This window comes from Sebastes umbrosus, chromosome 11 (genome assembly GCF_015220745.1).
Source record: "Sebastes umbrosus isolate fSebUmb1 chromosome 11, fSebUmb1.pri, whole genome shotgun sequence".
Lineage (NCBI taxonomy): Eukaryota > Metazoa > Chordata > Actinopteri > Perciformes > Sebastidae > Sebastes > Sebastes umbrosus.
The window spans coordinates 22,424,529-22,447,740 of record NC_051279.1 but is presented as its reverse complement, the minus strand read 5'-3'; the positions used below and the strand labels follow the sequence as shown (position 1 = coordinate 22,447,740).

Genomic DNA, 23,212 nt, shown 5'->3' with positions numbered 1-23,212 from the left:
ATTAAGATCTGGAATTACAGGGCTTTATCATTTCTTCCCCTTTCCTGGCTCTCTCATCCTCTCAGTTTCTCTCTCCATCTGCTTTCTCTCTACAACTCAGTTTCATTTGGAAATTACAGACACAATAATAAAAAAATAATTTTAAATTCACTGCTTATTTCAATATGTTGTGAATGAAATCATAACATAAACAACAAACATAAAATCAGCCATTTGCTTATGCAAATGAGTGCATTTCAATTACGACGCCATTATCTCTGTGTAAAGCAGTTAATGTAGTTTTGTAGTGATCCAATTATTACAGAGTGCTGTCTATTGAATCAAGCTGAAGTCGAGGAAGGTGCACGGTGATGCAGTTACGTAGGTGAGCGTGCTTGAGAAAATAAGAGTTAGCTTACAATGTTAGCAGAGCTTGAGATAGTGCTTGAGTTAATCTCTCAGAAGCACGCAATGTTTCTATAACAAGTACAACTTAACATACGACTGCTTCCTATAGCAACATGGAATATTCAGTCAGAGTTTGCACAAGTGTGCACATAAAGCAAATATTGCTTTGGGCTGAATTTGAGGAGTTTGTGTGTTTGGCATGTCGCCAATAGTCAAACGTGAAAACTTTAACAATGCACATGAAGCTGCATACTGAAACGACACTAAAAGCAGCGGTGATGAGAGCAACATCAAAAATAAGCTGTCATTTTTTTAGTCGTTGATGGCGTTAATATAATTCACAGTGAATACTAATAACCAGCCCTGACCTCCACCCTCCCTCATTGATCATCATTCTGTTTGATTACACATTTATCACGTTTTATCTTAATGTCTGAGAGTGCAGACCTGTGGTGCCGTTTCAAGCAAAGCCGATTGATTACTAAATAAATTAATAAATAATCCTGCACGAGACGTGGCTCTTTTAATTTGAGCATTAAACATATTGAATAGGAGAACCAACACTTGTCGACATCTCTGATTGGAGTGGAAATCGATCTGGATGACCTTGTGTCTCCACCCTGCATGACAGTTGGTAAAATTCCTTATCGCCGTAAAGTTAGATTATGCGGGGGCGATATTGAGCGATTGATCAGCGGCTTTCTAGAATAACCTTTAATCAAGTTCACTGGGGATAACTGTAAGACGTTTGGCTTTGATATTTACCATAGGCAGATTGACTCCCCTCCTTCTTTCTCTCTTCCCCTCCTCAAGGTTCTCCATCGAGTAATGTTCGACAACCCTCTGTCTCATCTGTCTATATCTTCTCTCTATGGATCGCCAATGAGAGGTCTCTCCACTTTTCTTTCATCCTCCATCTTTTTTTCCCCCCAAGTAGGATGCTTAGCCAAACTAAGGAATTCTATTTACGATTACAGGAATATACGCTAATATTTTTAAGCGCTGGTCCCAAGCGCCTAAATTTGTTGGCCCAAATGTAAACTCATTTAAAATCTACAGTAGGGCTGTCAAAGTTAACACGATAATAACGCGTTAACGCCACTAATTTCTTTTACACATTAACACAATCAATCCTTCGGAGGTTGCTAGTGGGCTCCATTTCAAAGCTAGAGTGAAGATACTGGTATCGTATGAAACTAGAATAAACCTAAGGAATCCATTGGTACCAACCACGTCATACTAGCTAGCCTGCTAGCTTGTTGGTTAAATAACGCTCCAAACTTACACTAAAGTTTGGTGAGGAAAAATGATTTAGCCTCCTTTCCGACAATCCATTGGTACCAACCATGCCATACTAGCTTGTCGGAAAGGAAGCTAAATAACGCTCCAAACTTGCGCCCCAACAGGCAACAACAGCTGTCAGTGTGTCAGTGTGCTGACTTGACTATGACTTGCCCCAAACTACACGTGATTATCATAAAGTGGGCATGTCTGTAAAGGGGAGACTTGTTGGTACCCATAGAGCCCATTTTCATTCACATATCTTCACTCTAGCTTTGAAACCGAGCCCGCTACAACCTAAACATCACAAGTTGTGTTAATGCATTAATGCACTATTATTGCGTTAACTTTGACAGCCCTAATTTGAACACATCATAACGTTTTACCTTACCTTTGCTCATTTTTACTGAATAGATTAATGTTAGCTCCATTATTTAACCAAGCAGGACTGTGCTGCCCACCGGATGCTAACAGCTATCTACTAACGTTAAGGGATCACATTAAGAAAGCATTAATGCTCTCATTTCAGCTTCACGAAACAGCCGTTCCTCGTCCATTGCGGCGCTTTTAAAGCAAGTTTCGGGATACAAAACGAGACAGGACGTCTGACAAAAGTTCAGTTGCGCTGTGCAGCCAGTTAGAATACTCCAATTAGAAAACAATGCAAATCAAACTGATTGAGACCCTGATTCTTGCTTGTCGCATTCACCCAGACACCGCAATCTCATTGAGACACTCAGTCTCAAGTGTGATCTGATAAAACTTAGTGGCCACAAGGGGCCACGTACAGTGGATATTTGGTGGCCACAGAGTAACTTTATGTGGCCATCGGGCCTTGGTTAATGTCAAACCCTACATTTACAATATCTGGCTGTGCATGTTATCTGGTAGTTTGCCATCTTTACATTGTTAAAAAGTTTGTATGAGAAGAAAATTCTGAAAAATGTGTATGCATGCTGCACTTCCGAACTATGAACTACAAGTTTAAGAATGAAAGATTTTGTGGAGTACAAACACATGCTTGTGTGTACAGTATGTATTCGTATGTAATTGAGAGTCAGTGCACGCCTACACGTGTTGCATGCACATGGGCTGTGCGTACAAGCAGCTGCATAGCATCTGTACTCTGCCTCTCTATCCTCCACATTACTCCTCCTGTCCTCTCTGATGGTTGCGAACGCTACCTCGCCACCCACTCTTCGCCGTTGTCGCTGAATGGTTTCCTCTGTTACCTCACACAATGGAGGATGGATACTGTGACCGGCAACGCCTACGTGACACATCTATAAGTCACGTACAGTAACAGACAGACAATAGGTGGAGGGAGAATCAGTAACAGAGGTCTGGCTGATGTGTCCACATTTGCTTAATGTTAGAGTCATCGGCGGACTCCCTAATGGCGAAACTGATACGCTGTTTTCAGTGCTGGAAAAACAATAAGAGTGCTTTTTGTTAGAGCGTATGGTGGTGTGTCATGTCAGGTCCCTCTCATAGTGCATGTGCTACTTGTCACTGAGCCTCTTAACTGTAAAAATGTGATCATAACGAATACAGCTACTTCTGTCAGGGGTTCAAATGACTTATCCAATCTCATCAGCAATAATATATTCGAGAAGTACTCTTCAGTGAGGTTACACTGTACTCCATTTAGCACGTTTTAAACGTTAGCTCATTCATTAAAGGACGAGTGAACTGACGGTGTGAGGAAAAAAGAGACAAAAGTCGGTTTTCCACCATTCATAACTTTTTAGAAACAGGACTGACTGAATGAGAAAGGCTGCCTGTAAAGATCCACTTAGTAGTGCAAATTGTATTTCCTGCCTACTTGAGGAAGAACAGGAGCAAGAATGATGTTTCATGGAAACTGAGACAAAAGGAGAAACAGACTAAGAGCAAAGGACTTATGAAATAGAAAAAAAGTTGACTTTCAAAACCATTATCCTTCTCTACGCTAACAGGCCAAGTATACTGCCTCTATCCATCTATTTATCTGTCTCTCTGCAGGTGTCTTTTAACAACGGGGTGCCAGGCGAGAGACTGAATAGTACAGCCTAAAATCTATTACTAGTAGGGAGGATAAGTGAAAATCCAAGTGCCAGTAGGTGCGTGTCAGCACAGTGGGAGAGAGAGGGGAGGAGAGGAGTGAAAAAACTGAGAAGAAATGAGGGAATGGGGGCTGGAAAAGATGAGAGATGTGGCTTTCAGTGATAGTTCACCACCTGCTAGCTGGCATGCTGAGTTCGTGCATATGTCTGTGAGAAAGAGAGAGTACGAGTTGGCATTTGTGAGTAAGTGTGTTTGTACGTGTAGGCCTGTGGTGGATAATTTCTGTCTCTCTGCTCACAGCGGCAGAGCACAATAATCCTCCTGAAAATCATCTAACACTACACCAGGGCTACAGACTGGCCAGCACAGCTAGACGCTTTTCCCTCGAGGTCTAGGACTCTCAAATGTCTATGTGTGTCTTAAAAACTCTTGCTCAAATTCCACACGTGCGCCTTTTAAAAAAAAAAAAAAAAGAAAATCTGCCCGGGTGTCTGGTGCAGCCTCCGCCAACACACTGACACACACAACACATCACGAGAGCCAGAAAGCACAATACACAGTGGTCACATTTCTCACATGATCCTCACCAGCTGTCAGTGTCACTCTAGACACACAGAGACCAAGTGGTGTGTGTGTGTGTGTGTGTGTGTGTGTGTGTGTGTGTCTGTGTGTGTGTGTGTGTGTGTGTGTGTGTGTGTGTGTGTGTGTGCGTGCGTAAGCCTAAACAGATACTGTAACAGGCTCCTTAGTCACGGTGATTTCACAAAGCCATAGTGACAACCACAATGAGCTGCAGCTGTATTTTCAACTGGACAGGGGGATGGGAGAGAAATTAAGAGTGATTACAAGTAATATTTCTGAAACAAATAACTCTATGGAACTCAAAAAGAGTACTAGAGGCTCAGTAGGGGAACTTGAATGATGTTCTCTTTCTGTCTTCCTCTTTCTAATCTGTGATCTGAAATTTCCTCCATCAGTGCAACTGTAAAAGTCTCTGACACGACACTACGCTGTATGCAGGTACACCTGTTGTCACTTTAAGCAGGGAGACACAGGCTGTCTGTTTCGTCATCTTTGTTTTGGCCGACAAGTTGCACGTGAACCGCAAAGACTACAGCCGACAACCAATCAGCACGGACGTTCTGTGCCCGTCTGAGATGAAATAGCTCTCCACACCAGCAGGTTGCGGTTGTCCGTATTTGTCGTTCAAAAAGGGAAACCTGAAGGCCGAGGACTGCGAATATACAAGCTTTTGTTATGATCCGTACGTGAAACAAAGCAGCGTTTGCCGACCATTTCCACACAACTGACACTCACCACTTTGCTTTATTCCAGATGGCCATGTCGTTGTGAAAATATCCGTGTATTGGAGTGATCAGATGAGATAAAGATGAAAAATGAGAAGAGCTTTCTGTGTTTTTCCTCGACTTTACTCGTTTGCTTGCTTTCCTCACTTCTGTTTCTCTTCTCGTGCACTGATTTGTTTTAGCTGAACAGCCAATCAGAGTGATTTCGAAAAACCTCAAACACGGGCTGACTAGGCCGTCGGACGCTCACCGTTGGCCCCAAACTGTCCGACGGCCGACCGTCGGCTTGGTGTGTCACGGCCTTTACACACTCAAAGCTACACAACACCCTAATCTAAACACATTGACTCACACACAACACAAGTTTACATAAGTGCATGTCATATATATCACAGCAAATAATAGATGAAAAGGTTAATCATCAATTTAATCTAGTGTTGATTACTTTTAAAATAAAAGAATGACCTGAATATTCAATAAATTGAGATTTACTAGTTGATTGTGTGCAGCTTTTACAGGCTCTATTTTCTCCCACTAGGCAACAGAAAGTGCAGAATTACGGCCAAGTCAACCGATGCAATAAACACAACAGTGCATCTGCCACTGTCTGCAGGCCACGGGAATGGAAATCAATATCACCAGTTCTATCTACCATAAAACAATCAGAAAGTGAGAAATATCTTCTGTGGTGAAGGCAGCTGTTTGCTTACAGTTATTTAATGTGGTGTTACTGTGGTATTTCACTGCTTTTAACTGCTTTGTGGTTTCAACTGTTGACTCCAGTCAGGAGTCCGTAGAGCTGGTGTCTAAGCCAAGCAGTTATGTGGAACAATTTGGAACATAATCAATTATTATAATGATCGCCTGACAAACGTGTTTTTTTTTATCCTGTCTCTGGTTATCAGGCTGTGAGGAAGTTTTTAGTATTGAAAGCAAGAGCAGTGGTTGTGTGACATTAGGCGTTTTCGGACCGGAGAAACTTTTTCATAGGTCTAAGAACCCCTCTTTTTATTGTGTCCGCAACGCAAGAACTAGGAATGATTATAGTTGTTAGAACGACATTTTGAGGGACTTTCTTAGCTCCTATTTCAGAGTATGTACTTTCGCAGCACGAGAGGAACCGTGAGTGACGTGAATGACGCAAGTGTACTGTGATTGGACACGTTCATGAGCACACACCCGCTGAGCCAAAGAAAGAGTGGGAGCCGCAACTCAGCGAGCTAACCCAGTAGCAAAAAGCACCCCCACGGAGCCGAACGATAGCCGGTTCTAACTGAAATTACAAAAGGAACTTTTTTGACGGCTATCATTGCTTGAGTTTATATGATTGTGGCAGCTACCGGAGTTTATTTATTCTTATTACTAAAAAAGATAAGAGAGCTTGTGAAACGTAGCAAACTAGCCACTTGCCGATGTGTCCAGTATGTAAGAGGTGCCGGCCACCTAATGCCACTTCAGCATTCCTATTGGCGGAGTGAATGCAAACAGAAAAAAGCCCCTTAAAAGTGTGTAGTTCTCAGGGGAGCTCCCAAGTAGGCAGTTCCTCTCAGGGAGTCCCCAGAACTGTTTGGTCCGAAAACGCCTATTGACACACAAAAAGATATGCCCATCACAACATACAGTGCCTTTAATTGACATTCAAGGCCATTATCGCCTGCATTCTCGGCAAAGCGCTCCAAAGACGCTTCCCGATCCTTCTCAAAAGATTTAGTACCGACTCTAAAAGCCCTAACCAACTCCAATCACTGTACTGTTGAGAACATTCAGGCAGGATCATAAAAACACCATGATAGTGGCATCCAAAATTAGGACCAGGACAGACCTGTCTTCACTTAACAAAACCTATTGGATGTTACCTACTGCATAAGAAAAACCCTAAACATCATTAAAGACACCAGTGTCTCTGCTCACTCACTGCTTCCTCTAAAGCCATCTGGGAAACGCACCAGAGCATCACCAAACCAGCAGCACCACCCAGTTGATTGTCAGTTGCTTTCTATAGAACCGTTTCAATGGAATTGCATTGCTAGGCAACAGCTTGGGTCCATGTTTACTTCCTGTCAGCTTATGCCATTGCTCGCTTTGCGTATATTTTTGTGTATACTGTGCTTACATTATACACCTGACTCACATAGACGTAAACAAGTATCCTTTATACGCATTAACATACAAAAAGATGTATAAAGTTGTTTCCTCACAAATAGGTTTACAGTCACAGTAACTTAACACAGGGACATAACATGTGCAGATACACACACCCACATATACATGAAAGGCCAGTGTGATATAGAGAAGGCATGAAAGCCTACTATCTACTTTACTTAAACACACAAGTCAGACTACAAGTAAATGTGACGCTGCAGTATACCAATTACTCTTCCCACAGGGAAAACATGTCTCCTGTTACCTAAGTCGTATTGTCTTCTCCTGCAAGCAAAGAAGGTAAGAGGCCTGAGGTGGTTGTTATACAACCAAGGACATATTTCAGATTTAATTTGACGTTATACAATACACCATTACATTAAGCAACTTGCCGTTTAAAGCACTTTACCAACAATCTGTGTCTTGGGAGTCATTCAAGGTAAATGCGTCTCCGATGATTAAGTAGCAGGGTGTTTCCCTGAGCCTGGGATTATTGAGGGCAGATTACATTTCTCAGGTGGATCTCAACACTGAAACAAATTTAAGTGAGCCAAGACGAGCATTCCTGGAGCCTATTGTTGTGGATACCATTAGCGATGATTAAAGATTGGTGAGAAATGTTGCAAAGTAAAAGCCTATATTAAACTGTTGACTTTGGGGGTAATGGGAGACCAGAACTTCCACTGAACCTCTAGAGGTGGGCCTCATTCAGCCACACATTAGAGCAGGGAAAGCCTAAGAGGTAACTCAAATAACACATCTTCTCTCATTCAAGACGAGAAGTGCAGCCATTTCAAAAACGCCTTGGCAAAGCAGGTCGGTCAGAACAGTGGTGTGCGCCTGTGGAGAGGAGCTGTGAGCTTGCAAACGGGCGATCAAATGTGATTAACGTGAAAATGTGCTCTCTCTCCCTGTCTCTCTCTGGCCACATCTACCGGCATCGAAACAAGAGGAAGGAACTTGTAGAGTAGTAAAGCCCGCCTTGCTTGGTTTGATTGGCTACCTGTCCAAGTTTGAAATTGACGAGCATTGCGACTCCGCGCCTGGTGCTGAAAAGTTACGAATATTTTAACTTTTATGCTCGTCTCACGTGTATGTCTGAAGGGTTAGCAGGGCTGCTCCTGTCATGTGGTTCTGCTAAAAGGTAACCTAACAGCATAGGTTACTTGAAAAAGGCCACTTCACAGATAATTAGTAATGTTAGAATAGCTCCGTTTTGAAGGGCATGGGTCACATATTAAGATTATCTTCTCTCTCAATCAGATACTATTTCAATAACAAGAATTAACTGCTGAGACATACTTCAACAAAACTGCAGCTGCAATTCTGTTGAGACAGCATGTTGAGACTCAAGTGGAGGCTACAATTTGAAATAAAATACAAAGCCATGGGTGACTCATCTGCTGAAGAACTTTGCTCAGGGGTTTGTTTACAAGGCCCATTCTGGGGAAAGACTATTTTTAGGATAACATGGAAGGAAAAAGCCAAAAAACAAGGATAACTAAACATTTTTTTTTCAGTTTTTTAGCTAAGTGCTTTGTTATTTACATCTTCCATCTGTGGTTTTAAAAGCAAACTCAGAGCAAGGGGCATTTTAAACCATCTGACATTTTAAATAAGCAAAACAGAATGGGGGCTGCGTAATGCCATTTGACAAGTTAGGTAAGAATACTGAATATAGACTGATGGCTTAACATTTATTACTTTGTTACTGTGACTTTGGTTCTTCAAGTAAACACAAAGCGCAGGCCATGTAATACAATTTGACATGCTAAATGAAATGCTTTAAATAGCTACGCCTGCTGTTTTGAAGGCAAAACAAATTATTTGCTACTCGAGTAAACAAAGTCATGCAAAGGCCAAGCAAAACCCTTTGACATTTTAAATAATACATTAAAAAAAGATAGATTTGAGAGGATTAACTGTATCCCGACCAGAAAAGACAGCCTAATCTTTGATTTTTTTTGTTCTTTTCCTGACAATACAGATGACAACATGATGTGTGCATAACGCAACATCAAAGCAACAATCCATAACAGTTGCATGTCAACACGGAGCGGTTCAATTGTTTGGGGTGAAATACAGATTTTTGTTCTAGTGTTATGCGTGTGTGTGTGTGTGTGTGTGTGTGTGTGCGAGTTTATGTTTGTGTTGGGCGCGTGTGCGTTTTGTCTACATGGTGATTATGTGCGTACTGTGTCTCATATAGCCTGCGGCTAGTAGGAGTCTGCCATGCACACCAGGGGGGAATGTGCGTCGGTGTATATGTGTACATAAATGTGTGTGTACAAGAGTCTCTGTGTGTGTATGTGTATAAGCTTTGTTTTAGCAATGAACCTGTAGTGTTTGTTAGTGTGTGTCTGTGTCTATGTTCTGTAAGCATTATGATGCAAAATACCAGCAATCCCAATCCTCTCAGCCTGGACTAGAATATACAACTATTCTAAATTGACCACATCCACGCGGTGTGTGTTTTTATATTATATTTCTTGCCAACCATTCACGCCAAACAAGTAAAATACACACACACACACATGAGATGGATGAACTGATTAATACAGAATTGTGAGGTCAAAGGAGCGAGAGGTAAAAGAAAGAAAAGTAGTAAGCGAAATGATGAAATAAGACACAATTTAGGGCTGCACGATAAAGGTCCAAATTGATAATCATGATTATTTTTGATAAATATTGAGGTCACGATTAATAACACGATTATGCATCGATTTAAGGGGCAAAATATTTTTATTGCAATTTCATATTTAAATGAACAGAGCGCTGCTTTCCCTTCCATGTTGTGCCAAATTCCAACCGTCAGAAATTCTAAACGTGATGCTTTTACATTGTTATTGTCCTCTATAGTGGTTATTTGCATAATTCAAATGATTAAGAAATACGTTATTGCATTTTTAATGAAATATTTGCTTTGATTAAAAAAAATCTTGGCATTAGTAGTTTTTATTATGTCTTATAATCTGCTTAGAGCTAGTGTTAGGAAGTTAAACAGGTCATATTTCTCTCTCTATTATCTATTTTATATTGCTGTGAAAACATCTCCTTTTAATAACTGTATTTCTTCAAGTTTCTTGCCAAAAACTAAATTTTAAAAGATTACATTTGAATGCATCCTGATACAGTAATAATTTGCCATCGCCCAATACTCATTTTTACTCGGTAGAGCTTGAACTCACCATAATGTGCTCTCTGCTGTCGGCAGACGAGCCGGTCATTGTGATTACTCTGAGCAGCATCGTGGGAATGAATTACAATATAATAAGTTTCTGATTAAGTTAGTTGTTCCAGATGTTTTTAAAGTTGTTCCTCCACAGCTTATTTTGAACCAGCAGTTGTTATAAATTGCAGCTTTATGTCTCCTTCACTCACACTGATGAACTTCCACGACAAAAATATGTTGTGTGTGTGACGTTACTGACAGTGCCGCTGTGTGCCGACGTAAAACCATCATGTGGCGGCTGCACATGTGTGTGTGACCGGCAAAAACTTGGATATACTGTATGAATATGAGACTGCTGAAAACGTCCAGCTTCAATCGGCTGATAGGCGGTTGATTGACAGTTCATGTCTAGCTGTTAGTTTAGGAAGCGCTTGATTTATGCCGCAGAGTTTTCTGTGAGTGGAGCACGCATTTTAAATGTCACTATCGCAGTTCATCATGTTCATGAAATTGTGAGAAGCCAAAATTGTGATCGTGATAAATATCTGATTCATTGTGCAGCCCTAACACAAATAGAAAGAAAAACACTGAAAGAAACAAATGAAGATATAAAGAAAAAGAAGGAAAGACACAAGGAAAGCTGGGAAAACCAAGAACACCAGCCACATAGAAGAGGAAAAAGAAATTTAATACTCCAGCTGAGATTCACCTCCATTTTTTTGTTTTTCTGTCAATTTGTGGTCATGGAGGGACATTGTTCACTGCTCGTATTCCCTCTCTCAGCTCTCTCCTTTTTTTCTATTCTGCTTTTCATACCAACTGTCAATTTGTTGTCTAGTGGAAGGAGCAGAGCCGTTTTCTTCTCTCTCTCCTATTCTCTCGGTCTCCTTGAGAAAGTATGCCGTGAAAAGAACTGATTATTGGGTGGCACTCAAGCTGCTTTTCTGTCTCCTGATCTCTCCGTCTACCTTGCTCTCTCTCTTTCACTCTTGTTTCATTTTTTGGCCTCTCTCACTCACTCACACACACACACACACACACACACACACACACACACACACCCTCCTCTTTCCTCTATCATTTAATTTCATCTGAGGATGAGGACTGGTGAAGATACTTTCTCTTTTTCTTTCCTCCACCGTGCTGTTGAGTGCTTTCTCTGCTATTGTGTCCCACTAAAAGACTCATTACTGTCCTTCCCCTTCTGCGGAAAGTGCTGTTTCTGTGAATGAATGGCTGACAGATGGAGAGAGAAAGAGAGAGAGAGACTAAGAAAGACAAAACTAGAAGAAGAGATGTCATTCATGTCAATAAAAGCAAATTTCTCTCCCTCTAAAACCTAGGTCTTGTTTCATGGAATGGAATGGCAAAAAAAACACCCCAAAGCCTTTTAATGAACATGTCACCCCCCGGACAAAGGAATGAATGTTGGGCTGCACAAGGACAAAGAGCAGTGTGCCATTAGATCACGATGAATCCATTTCCTCGGTCACTACTCATCCATCCATCCATAATTCCTGTACCTGTCTATATATTCACACATCCATGCATCTATTCATCTGCTCATCCATCAGTTGTGTGCATCTAAGCCATCATCGAAGCCTCACATCCATGCATCCATATCTATCTGTCCACTTTCAGGTCCATCCTTCCAGCAGCCATCAACGTGTCACTCTTCTATAAATCCATCCATCCGGCCATATTGCTTCATTCCCACACACACATCCTGCTGGCTGGTGTGCAATCATCTCTCTCTCTCTCTTTCTCCATCTCAGAAATGATAGATCTCTCACTTTGTTCCCTTTTTCCGACAAATGGACATTACAGACCTTAGTGGGTTCCTCTGCCTAACCAATCACCCACTTATCTACCACTCTCTTTTTCTCACTTTCTCTTAAAACGCTCCTCTGCATCTTAGATGAAACGACAAAAGCCTAGACTCCGTCCCTTCTATCAGCTACTCAGCTATCATGCACCTCATCACTGCAATCTCTCTCCTCCCTGGTCCTTTATTCTTCTGTTTTTTCCTCTCGCTCTCTGCCAAAAGCCTGTAATTATAGACTCTGCTGCAAGACATGGGGGTGAGCATCTATCTGCCTTTCCCTAATCATTCATTCATCTCACACACACACACTCCGCTCAGTGTGCGGTGGACTCACGCAGAGACTCATAGAAAATAGATGGTCTTAAATATGTATAGGCTAGCCACCAGTGTGTGTGTGTGTGTGTGTGTGTGTGTGTGTGTGTGCATACAAGTGCATATCCTTACATATGCGTGCATACATGGATATTCCAGTGCCAGACTGTAATGAATGCATGTGTGTGCATGAATATTTTCAATCAGAGCTGTTCACATATAATAATAATAATAATAATAACTGCAAATACAGATACTGGACACACGACTGTCGAGGATATCACAACATACCAGAGGGCCGTGCTTTAAGTGTGTCTGCGTGTGTGTGTAGCTTGCAGATAATGCTGTGTTTCCAAGCCATTAGGTCACTTATCTATTAGCACTGTGCTCCAGTGCCACTCCGGTGTCATTAAGAGCCGACAATGCTGGTCAAGGACTATGGATTACAGATCATCAGCAGCATCACTGGAGATCACTTAATATAACAATATGTTAATTGCCAATATGCCTCGGACAGCAGAGACAAGTATTAATTTTTTTTTTTTTTTTCCAAATCCAGATACACTACTGTAGGGCTGGGCGATATGGCTTTTACATAATATTGATATTTTTAGGCAATATCGCGATATACAATATATATCTTGATTATTTTCATATAGTCTCTAAAATGATATAACTGTTTGATTTAACCCTTTAATGCGTACGATCATACTAGCGTGATTATTCTAGCAAACTAATCTGAACACTCTGAGGTGGTGTAATGTCGTACTGAAGTCAGATTGGTGTTTGAAATGTATTCTTATTAAGTTTGACTAATTATTCACTTAATTGAAATATTTTTTTTCTCTGAAATACAGTTTTTGGGGGAGGTGGATTTTTTTTTTTTAATTATCATTCATTTTATTTATTATTTAATATTCATTCACCTTTTATTTATTTGTATTTATTTATTTCTGACATTCACCAGAAGGTCACTTTTATTTTGAAATCAGTTCTTACACGCTCTTACCGTAATGCCTAGTATATACACGCACCGCGAAACCACGTGGGGGCTAGTTTGACCGTCTTTTTCAAAGTGAAGGCTGGCATCTTCTATTCCCGTTTCCGACCTCAACACACATACTGTATAAACTCGCTTTGGCGCTTCTCTTCTTCCGCACCGCCATGTTGCACCGCCATGTTTCAACAGTAGCCCAGAATGGACAAACCAAACACTGTTAACTTTTCCTGTTTGGGCCGGAGTCGATAACGTTACTCTCTGCCGTCGCCGCCGCTCTCTCTCTCTTGCTTCACCACTCACATCCCACATACTCTATGCACGGGCTCTGCCTCATGTGGCTCTAGAGAGGGCCATTCGTATTTTTGCGTCGGCCGCTGTAGCTCTCCAACACGCTTGGCACATGGGAGAAGCTTCTGTTGGTTGCAATCTCCTCACCGCTAGATACCGCAAGATCCTACAAACTGGACCTTGAAATTGTTAAAATATTCACACGGTGTAAAACAGACACAAAGTAATTATGTTTCCTCTTCATCTATTATCATTCTAAAAAAAAAAAAGTGACACTCTTTTCTCCCTCTTTGTCAAACTCTAGATCTCTGCATGAACTCTCTTCGACAGCACATTGAGGATGAAGATGATGACTTCACCTCCATTTTCCTCCTGGCATAAGGAACTACCCAGACAAAGGTATTTACAGTATAAGTACCAGACAAAGTGTGTGAGAAACATCGTGTTAATAACCGTATGAAGAGTGTGACTTGCGTGTGTCTCCTATGTGCAAGAGTGTGCGCACGTTGTTACAACCCTAGAAATGTTAAGGCCCTGGCGTGTTGTGTAAGACTGTCGAAGAACGTCGAAAGAGTGTGAGTATGGGTGAAAGTAAGTGGGGGAAACGATTGTAAGTGTGTGTGTTGGATGGGCTGCAGACTTTATGAGGCAACTAGTTTTACAAGGTCTAGTCCCCGCTGCTGAACTTTTCATTGCGGAGTGACGTGTCGCTTGGCTTGCTGTGAAACCTTTCTCCTTTCTTTCATTTTATCTCATTCTCTGCCATCCATTTCTCTCTCTCTCTGCTTGCTTTCCTCTTCATCAGTGTCCCCCTCTCTCTCTCTCTCATGTCTCTGTCTGTTCCTTTCTTCCCCTCCCTCTCTGTCTGGCAGTAAAGGCTGATGGAGTGTGAAATTAGAAAGTGTATCATATTCTGCTCTGTGGCTCCATGTCCTGAGCTATAAGCTACAGCTAGTCAGAGTGAAAAATAACATGCAGTGAAACAGATACATTAACATGGTGTTTGTGTGTGTGCGCGCGTGTGCCCGTCTGTGTGTGTATGTGTGTGTGTGTGTGTGTGTGTGTGTGGTGTAAAGGAAGACAGAGGACAGTTTAGCCAGCCACAGCTTATCTTAAATTACTTATCTCACGCCTGATACACTGGGGCTTTTCCACAAACTGCAGAAGCGAGAATGGATTAAAAATGTGGACACACACACACACACACACACACACACGCACCTTATTCATTTGCTGACTGAACAAAATTTGAATAGCCTGTTGTAAACACAACTTTTATAGTTTTGATAAGGAAAAGAACACACAGCGAAAGCTCGACAGATGTAGGATAGGTCCTGAAAAAGACGAGTACACATCTGGTAGAAACATGTGCACTGATTTAAAGTTGCTAAATATAGCCTGCACTGAACTCTTCACTAATTCCCTTAATATTAGAGGTGTAACAAATTGATACAAGAGCCAGACATGTGGCTATATTGATAGACAACCACAGATGCTAACAAAATTCAGTGTGAAATTGAACTGAAACGAGTCAGTGAGCTTGGGATTTGGGCATTGACTGTTAAGTTATGGAGAGTAACAACCAACCAAAGGTGAATAATGCTAACGCTAGCAACTCAAGCGACTTCCAAAGCACACTGGACCCTAAATCCCTCTGACTGAAGACAATACCTGAAGTCATAAGCTTTTTTCTTTATGTGCCCATAAAGTGTTGTGGTAAATACCAAATTTAAATGGATAACACTGACTTAGGAACCAAGGTTAACAATACCCAATTCGTATCGTATCAGTGAAAAATCCATCCTGCTAGGACTGGCCAAAAAACGTCCTCTGCTGCCCATGCTAACTCTTGTTGGTGTGACATTATTTTCTGGGGCACTTCTGATTCAATAGTTCAATACAAATTCATGAAAAATGTATATTTGTATTTTAAAACCAGTTACACTAAACTCACATACATCGATAGATCATAGTATCACGATATTTTGCGTGGCAATATTGTATTGATACATGGATGTCAAGTATCTGTCTTTTATGATATAAACTATTAACCTCTTAAAAATCAGACGGTCGCTATTCTGTCTTTCAGAGGTTGTAGCAGGCCCAGTCTTAAAGCTAGAGTGAAGATACTGGTATCAAATGAAAGTAGAAAACCTAAGGAATCAATGATGGCTTGTAGGCAAGACCGCTAAATAACGCTCCAAAGTTACACTAAATTTTGGTGAGGAAAAACTGCCCCCTTGACCTCTCACCTCAAAATATGTGAATGAAAACTCTGAGATGAACAGAGTGAAAACTATCTTATTAGATAAAACAGATGGTGACGAACTGCATAATTTGCAGTTGAAAAAAGTAAGTATGTATGCGGGTGTGCATGTATTTGTGTGTTTACCTGCATCATGCCAGACACCTCTCCTTTCTGAAGTGGTGCAGCAATGGAGGGAGTGAAGGGTTTACTGTCTTCTACTAGTCGGCCTTTCAGGAAGTGTTTCCCTGCCTCGTAGATGTCCACCTCAATCATCTTCCCTTTGAACTCAGCCCTCATAGGCACCAGCACCTGCAAACACAGGAGCCACACATCAGAACTGATGTCACTGCACATTTTAAAACCCTTAAAAAACCCCACAATTAATCATTATTCAACATTTCATTCATTGTAGCAGTGACTGTATTTTAGTGGCCAGAGATGAGAGTTATTCATCCAGAAAGGCAGACCTGTAGACCATTTCACAGTTGTAAACGTAAACATTCCAAATGTGTCCTGGTTTATTTCTTTTTATTTAATTAACTGCTGCTCAAAACTGTTTTCCCAAATCCTCCTCCACATTGTTATTTAGCTAGTCCCTGCCTGCTTACCAAAAAAACACAGGGCTGAGTGTTTTTCAGTTCCATTTATGGAAGCCCTCAAGGTCAAAAACTACGGCAACAGCTGTGAGATAAACCACTGGGATTTGCTGGTTTGTCTTATTATTTCACCATGGCAACTATAAATCTCGGCTGATCACAGCAGGAAGGGAGAGAAAACAAAGAGTTGTAATTACGGCCTAGTGTGAAATGGAATTTGTTCTTAATGACTTACCCCTGTAAATAAAGATCATATGCTAATGCTATTCCTTTCAAAACAGTCTTCAAACTAAACCACAAAGCTGACAGACAGACAATGATGTATGCTGTTCGCTGCTGTTAGAATACTGATTTACTTCTTTCCGCCCGCTCTGGCTTCAGATTCAATCTCTGTTGTAAATAGAAAGATTGGTGTTGTGATTATTGGTGGGATTTAAAACTGTAGTCACAACTAAAGTAAAGGCTTTCTTTCATAACATCCTATGCTTTCTTCTATTTCCCAAGTGGAAGAAAAAGGCTCCCTGGATATGAGTGATCACCTTATGATTTGAACACTGCTGAGCATGTATGGAAAACTGTTTGACACTGCACTGTCAATTTCTTTTTATATTTTAATTTAAAGACAATGTGCTTCACCTATGTACAGTGATTTTTTTTTTTTAATGCCAGAACCGATATGATTGCTTCATTTGAGTCTTATTCGGAGGTAGAAGGAAGTTACCGCTTTTATTGTTGTAGTTTGAGTAACGTGACGTCACATTGTTCCGAATCCGTCAATTACCAAAACCAAAACAAACCACAGTGAGCCGAACTGAGAGAGCAGAAATTGGCGGAGGGTCTGCGTGGATACGACCTGCACCCTCTCATTTTAAATCCAAAGTGGTAAACACTACACATACAGTAAAGTATGGAAACATTTTGGATTTCACACATTGCAAGAAAGGCTGCATGCTAACTCTGTCATGGACAGGAAACGTTATTGTATCGTGGTAACGTGCGGTCAAGCCAGCAGTCACTCGCATCTCTGTGGTCAAATCTGCCGACGCTTCAACTGTAGAGCACCCGTATACTGACATTGGGGTCAAAGGGAACTGTATATACAAAATAAATATATGGAAAGATTGATTGGATTGTATTCACCAGAAGTATAAAACATGTTACATGTCCCTTATACATCAAAAAGAAAGTACCACTACCAAAATGTCTTTATTCTTTGATTTTTGGGTTACTGAAAAAAAATAAAAAATAATAATGCCTGACAATGACTGATATACAGTATTTGACTTTAGAACATCTCTGACTACATACATTCTGAAAATCAAACATTTTTACTGTATTAATTAACTCCTTAGAAGCGTATGATTCAACTTTTCCCCTAGTCGAGTGGTAATATCTAAGTGTACCATCGAATTGCAATACTTAAAAATCACAATACATATCGAATCGGCACCCAAGTATTGTGATAGTAAAGACTTCAGAGATAGGCGTATCGTCCCAGTCCGGGTAATTAATGATGATAATAATGTGATGATTTATTTAACCTAGGGTCAGCAGAAACAGCAGCCTCAGAGCTGCTGAGGATTCAATGTCTTGCCCAAGTACACTTCAGGCAGGCTGGTTGCATGCTGACTCAGATCATCTGGTGGTCTGTCTAACCATTACACGACTCTGCGGGGCTGAGCTACTGACTGGGCAGAGAAATAGCACGTGAACTGGTGGAGGGAGGGTTGCTGCTGTGATGGCAGGAGTAAGCCTGGCTCAGTGTTAATCTGTCACTCTTTATCCAGCTGGTGGAATATGATAGGAGATAGAGAACAGGCCCGACAGACACACAGCCAGCGCCACACCTGCCTAATCAACACACCTGCTGCTCGACACTCTGACCACTGTGAGGGTGTGTGTGTGTGTGTGTGTACGTGTGTACGTGTGTGTGTGTAGGTAGCCAGGCTGAGAGCAGAGAGGTAGAACAGCAGGGCTGTGGGGGAGGAAGGTGTGTGTGAGAGTGTGTGTAGGTGAGGGTCATTTGAGGCCCATTACAGGGTGATTAAATGATGAAAGAGCTTGTCCGATTTCATTGGAAACCCCCCCTCCTACTTCCTCTCTCAGCCACTAACAGACACAGACACACACACACACACACACACACACACACACAGACACACACACACAGGTGGGTTGGGTGCCTATTATACCCGTCAGGATACATATCCATCTGATGGTGTAAAAGTGAAACTAGGCCATTTGTTCACACTCACACCTCTCCCTACCTTATTCCCCACTTCCCTCCACTCACCCACGCATCCCCCTCTCCACCTCCACCTCCACCTCCACCGGTCCCTTTTCTTCTGCTCCCACTATTCTTTTCACTTCTTTCCTGATGCTTGAGTTCCCCGTATTTCTCTCTCAACCACCCTGATACTCCCTACTGAGCTGCTCTGTTTGCTTTTCTCTTTCTCCATTTTCTTACTTTTTTTATTATTAAATCTTTGGGTTGCTGTTATCCAGAGAGATGCACAGTGAAGTTTAACCTTCAAGTTTCAAGTGTGATTAGATTATTGCACCAAAAATAAATATTGAGTTCTTAGAATAATCATATATACAGTATATGTACACAAGAAGTGAGGAAAAAATGACAGGAAGTTCTCAAACTACAACTCGCAATGTGAGTCAGACCTCTATAAATGTGTGTACAACCCCATGCGTGTTGTACTGCATGTGTCTGTGTGTCCTGCGGACGTAGACGTACAGTATACATGATACGGGGGTGTATCCCTTGGGGGAACAGATTCAGGAACATATTGGTACATAGTGTTTTCATGTTCTTTTTTTCAAGTCAGAGTGTGATTTAGGAGTACATGCCAAATACTTAATGTCCCAAAAAAAAAGAGGGGGAGGGAAAACATCAAACATGTCAACGTGCTTTCCTCTCGAGTACAGTCGACTGACACACATGCCTGCATATGCACAAATGCACACATGCATGAAGGAGTGTGCACTCCGCAGCACACACATGAACCGAGTGACACTTGTAACTTAAGTTTATAGCCTGCAGAAGGAGGTGCAAAGGAGGAGGAGAGGCGGGGAGGAGAGGAAAGTGGAAGGGAGGAAAAATTATTACCATCTCCTGCCCTCCCTGCTAATAAAAAGCATAACTTCAAACATGTTTCTGATGATGGTTAAAGCAGGAAGAAATTGATTTATTTGAAGATGTTTTAAAGTGAATTTTTCACAGGTTGAGAGAGGGTCTTTGAAGCCATGCAGATGTGTGTGTGTGTGTGAACAGCTGTATGTGTGTGTGTGTAGGATGGAATGTTCATGTCTTTAGGGCTGACCTTAATGTTAGTACAGTTAAAAAAAAAAAGCAAAAAGTACTGCCGCTATCAGCCGCCAAATGCTCTCATGACCACCGCAGGGTGTGTGTGTGTGTGTGTATTTGTGAGTACGTGTGATGTTATAGCTAACCTACTTTAGTCAATACAAGCTTAAGCTTCTGACACCTGCTGTGAGTACTCTGTGACATGCAAAGCAAAGCTTCTGACCTGATTTACTAAGTGTGAAAATGAGGGAGGGTTGGATTAGCTTCACATACGGCAAACATTTTTCATCAAACACAGATTAATTTACTGCTTCTTCACTGTATGTTTTTTGATGGTTTCTAAACTATTTTAGGATCCGTCCGACGCAACAGTGTCAACAAACATCCAGCGTGCTGAATCGTCCAGCAGATGCTCATGTCCATATCAGCCAGTGCAATTTAGTTTGATTATAAGTTTGATCACCAAATGTTGGATAACAAATAATAAAATACTAATTATCATTATCTCTTTAAGTTAAAGGAACAGTGTGTAGCATTTCCAGAGATCTATTTGCAGAAATGGAATATAATATTAATAACTATGTTTTAATTAGTGTATAATCACCTGCAACTAAGAATCGGACGATACACCTATCTCCTGATTCGATACTACAACAATACCTGGGAGCTGATTCGATATGTAATGCAATTTTTATAAGTATTGTGATTCAATATTACGATTTATTGCAATTTTTGTTAACTTTTTTAACACTAGACCATGGGGAAAAATTTGAATCATACACTTCTAGGGACTTCTACTTTGGAAAATATCTAAATTAATTAGTATACTTTAATTTGCTGTGATCTGGGGGTAAGCCCCATGTTCCCTCAGCATTATCCTTGACCCATGTTAAAATCTGTCTTTAACCTTTTAAGATTACCGCGCTAACAATATCTGATAACAGACAGACAGTCTGGCTAGTACTTGTTGCCTAGATTGGTTGGGTTGGTTAGGTTTAGGCATGAGGAGTGAGATTGGTTAGAGTTAGGGTATGAATATCAGGGTAAGCCAATCAGAGGCAGAGTAAGGTCGGGAAGGTCCAGTGACATCATTCTGCATAATAATTAGCCATGTGCTTCTGTTTGTTGTATTTTCGGAGCAATAGGCCTTCGGAGAAATGGACATTTGTTTTTTCGGGATAACAGGCTGTCAGACAAATGGGCATTTGGTCCAATTGGACATTTTTCAAACTATTGTGGTTTTGAAATAATGGGCCGTCGGAAAAAATGGCACGAGTTGAGGCTGTCAATGTGCTATATAACCCATAAAGTAAAAATGTGCTGGTAAGACACATATGCCCTATGGAGTATGCACCGGAATCATTTATTAAAGAATTTAAACAATGATCTTACCTGTTCGTAGAACTTGTTGTGAGACACGTAGTATTGGGCATCAAACGACTCCTCTGTCACCAACACATGTTGCCTCTCTCCTACCTACACAGAGGGTGAGAGAGAAAACATTTTCTAAGACAACAAATATCAAACACAAACAAGTTCGTTGACTAATGAAACATCAGCCCTTCAAGCGGCATATGTGCAAATGAGTTTTCATCTATAGACGTGGCCATCTGTATGCGTGTGTGTGCATGTCCTCAGCCATATGCTGATGACCATAACCTAAGCAAAACAAAAAGGATAAATATCCCTGGCAATCATTTCTCTGTCTCTTCTCTACTCTCTTTTGTATCTCTGCATCTGTTTCTGGTTGGTTTAGTCGGATTACATCAGTCAAAAGTGACTTTTTTCTTGCCATTGATGCGCTTGTGAGTCAGAAAGGGTGCATACATTTTGCATAAATATTCTTTTTCTATGACTGCTGACAGAAACACCTTGTTTCATTGCATATTGAAACAGATCACTTGTAAAATGATTAACTTATGTACAGTAGATATCCATGAGTATCTAGTGCCCATATATAAGCACTGGCTATGAGTTGACTGCTTTTGATACACAGGCCGTGTATAAGGGCCGGGTATCTTCTTTGGTTTTAATTCAACAGAAGCAAGCTGCCTCGGTCATACAATATGCTTCTATTCAGCAAGATCCCAATTCAATCAAAGTTTTGCTCTTTCATGTTTTTTTCACATTTTCTGTTAGTGCAGTTCACCATTTAATTACAATCTCAAGGTTCCCGAGACACTTCAGTTTTCGCGCTTTGGCTGAGAAAGAAAACTGAATAAAAAAAATAAATAAAAAAAACCTCCACAAGGCTAGAGGAAGGCAGATACAATTAAAAAGCTTAGAGAAAACAGACTATTCAGGAAATCAGAAAATCAAATACTACAACAAGGCCTCCCAATCAAGAAATGTTGTATGGGACACAATGACGGAGAGTACAACAAGCATGTTGTTGACTCAAAGAAGGTAAAAAAAGAATATAAGTTTTGTTCCAAATACTGCGGGCATGAATAAAATCACCTAAAGATTGACTTTGACAGAAAAGGGAAATATCTTTTCTCATTTGTCCTACATGGACAAGTATCTTGACAACTCATGTTTGACAAATATTTGACTGCGCTTCATGGTTGGATCCACATTCATTTCGTTTTCCATTGCTGTGGATGGACAAAATCAATACTTTGTTGTTAACATGGTCTAATGCATCAGTGTCCTGATTGATGAACATCTTGGGTGTATTTAGCACATTAAAATCTGCTGCTCCCTAAATAAACATCACGTGTAGTTTGCCATGGCATCCTGGCTTATAAAAACATGCCAATGATCTTGTCAATCAGCCCGTTCGCACAAAAAGGCATATGAATGCCACGATAATGCGCAAGGCATTTAGCGTGCAATAAGAACGCCTTTTTTTGCTTTTGACGTGTCGTTTGTACGGCATGTAGTTTGCACTGAGTTCAATGTAAATGCATCCACGTAAATATGCTACGCTCAGAGCTAATGACAATAAAAAGCGAAAAAGACTGCTTATGGTGGGCGGGTGGCGAGGTGGATGGGTCTAACAAATACAACTTGTAACCAAGAGACCGGTGTTCGAGGCTGGTGTTTTATTTTGTAAGTTAAGTTGTATGTTGAGTGACGTTTGTGACGTATTTTCCGTAGTTATGTTACGTTATTTCCTTACATATTTCACTTAGTTTGTGTAATTATTTTAAGCCCAACCATGATGTTTTTTCCTAAACCTAACTAAGTGGTTTTGTTGCCTAAACCTAACTGCGGACGTTACCATAGTTTTGTTGCGTGGCATACAAATGACTCGCCAACAGTGGCGTACAAATTACAAGCAAAACAG

General features: G+C 40.9%; 1 protein-coding gene across 1 annotated transcript in view; it reads right to left on the bottom strand.

Annotated features, from left to right (window-relative positions):
• Nucleotides 1-23,212, bottom strand: part of cdkal1 (CDK5 regulatory subunit associated protein 1-like 1) — a 266,485-nt gene that overhangs the window by 3,767 nt on the left and 239,506 nt on the right. The window contains exons 13-14 of the mRNA XM_037784259.1: nt 21,313-21,396; nt 16,153-16,317 (exon numbers count right to left, since the gene is read on the bottom strand). Of these exons, the coding sequence (XP_037640187.1) occupies nt 16,153-16,317; nt 21,313-21,396 (249 nt within the window). The remainder of the gene's footprint in view (nt 1-16,152; nt 16,318-21,312; nt 21,397-23,212) is intronic.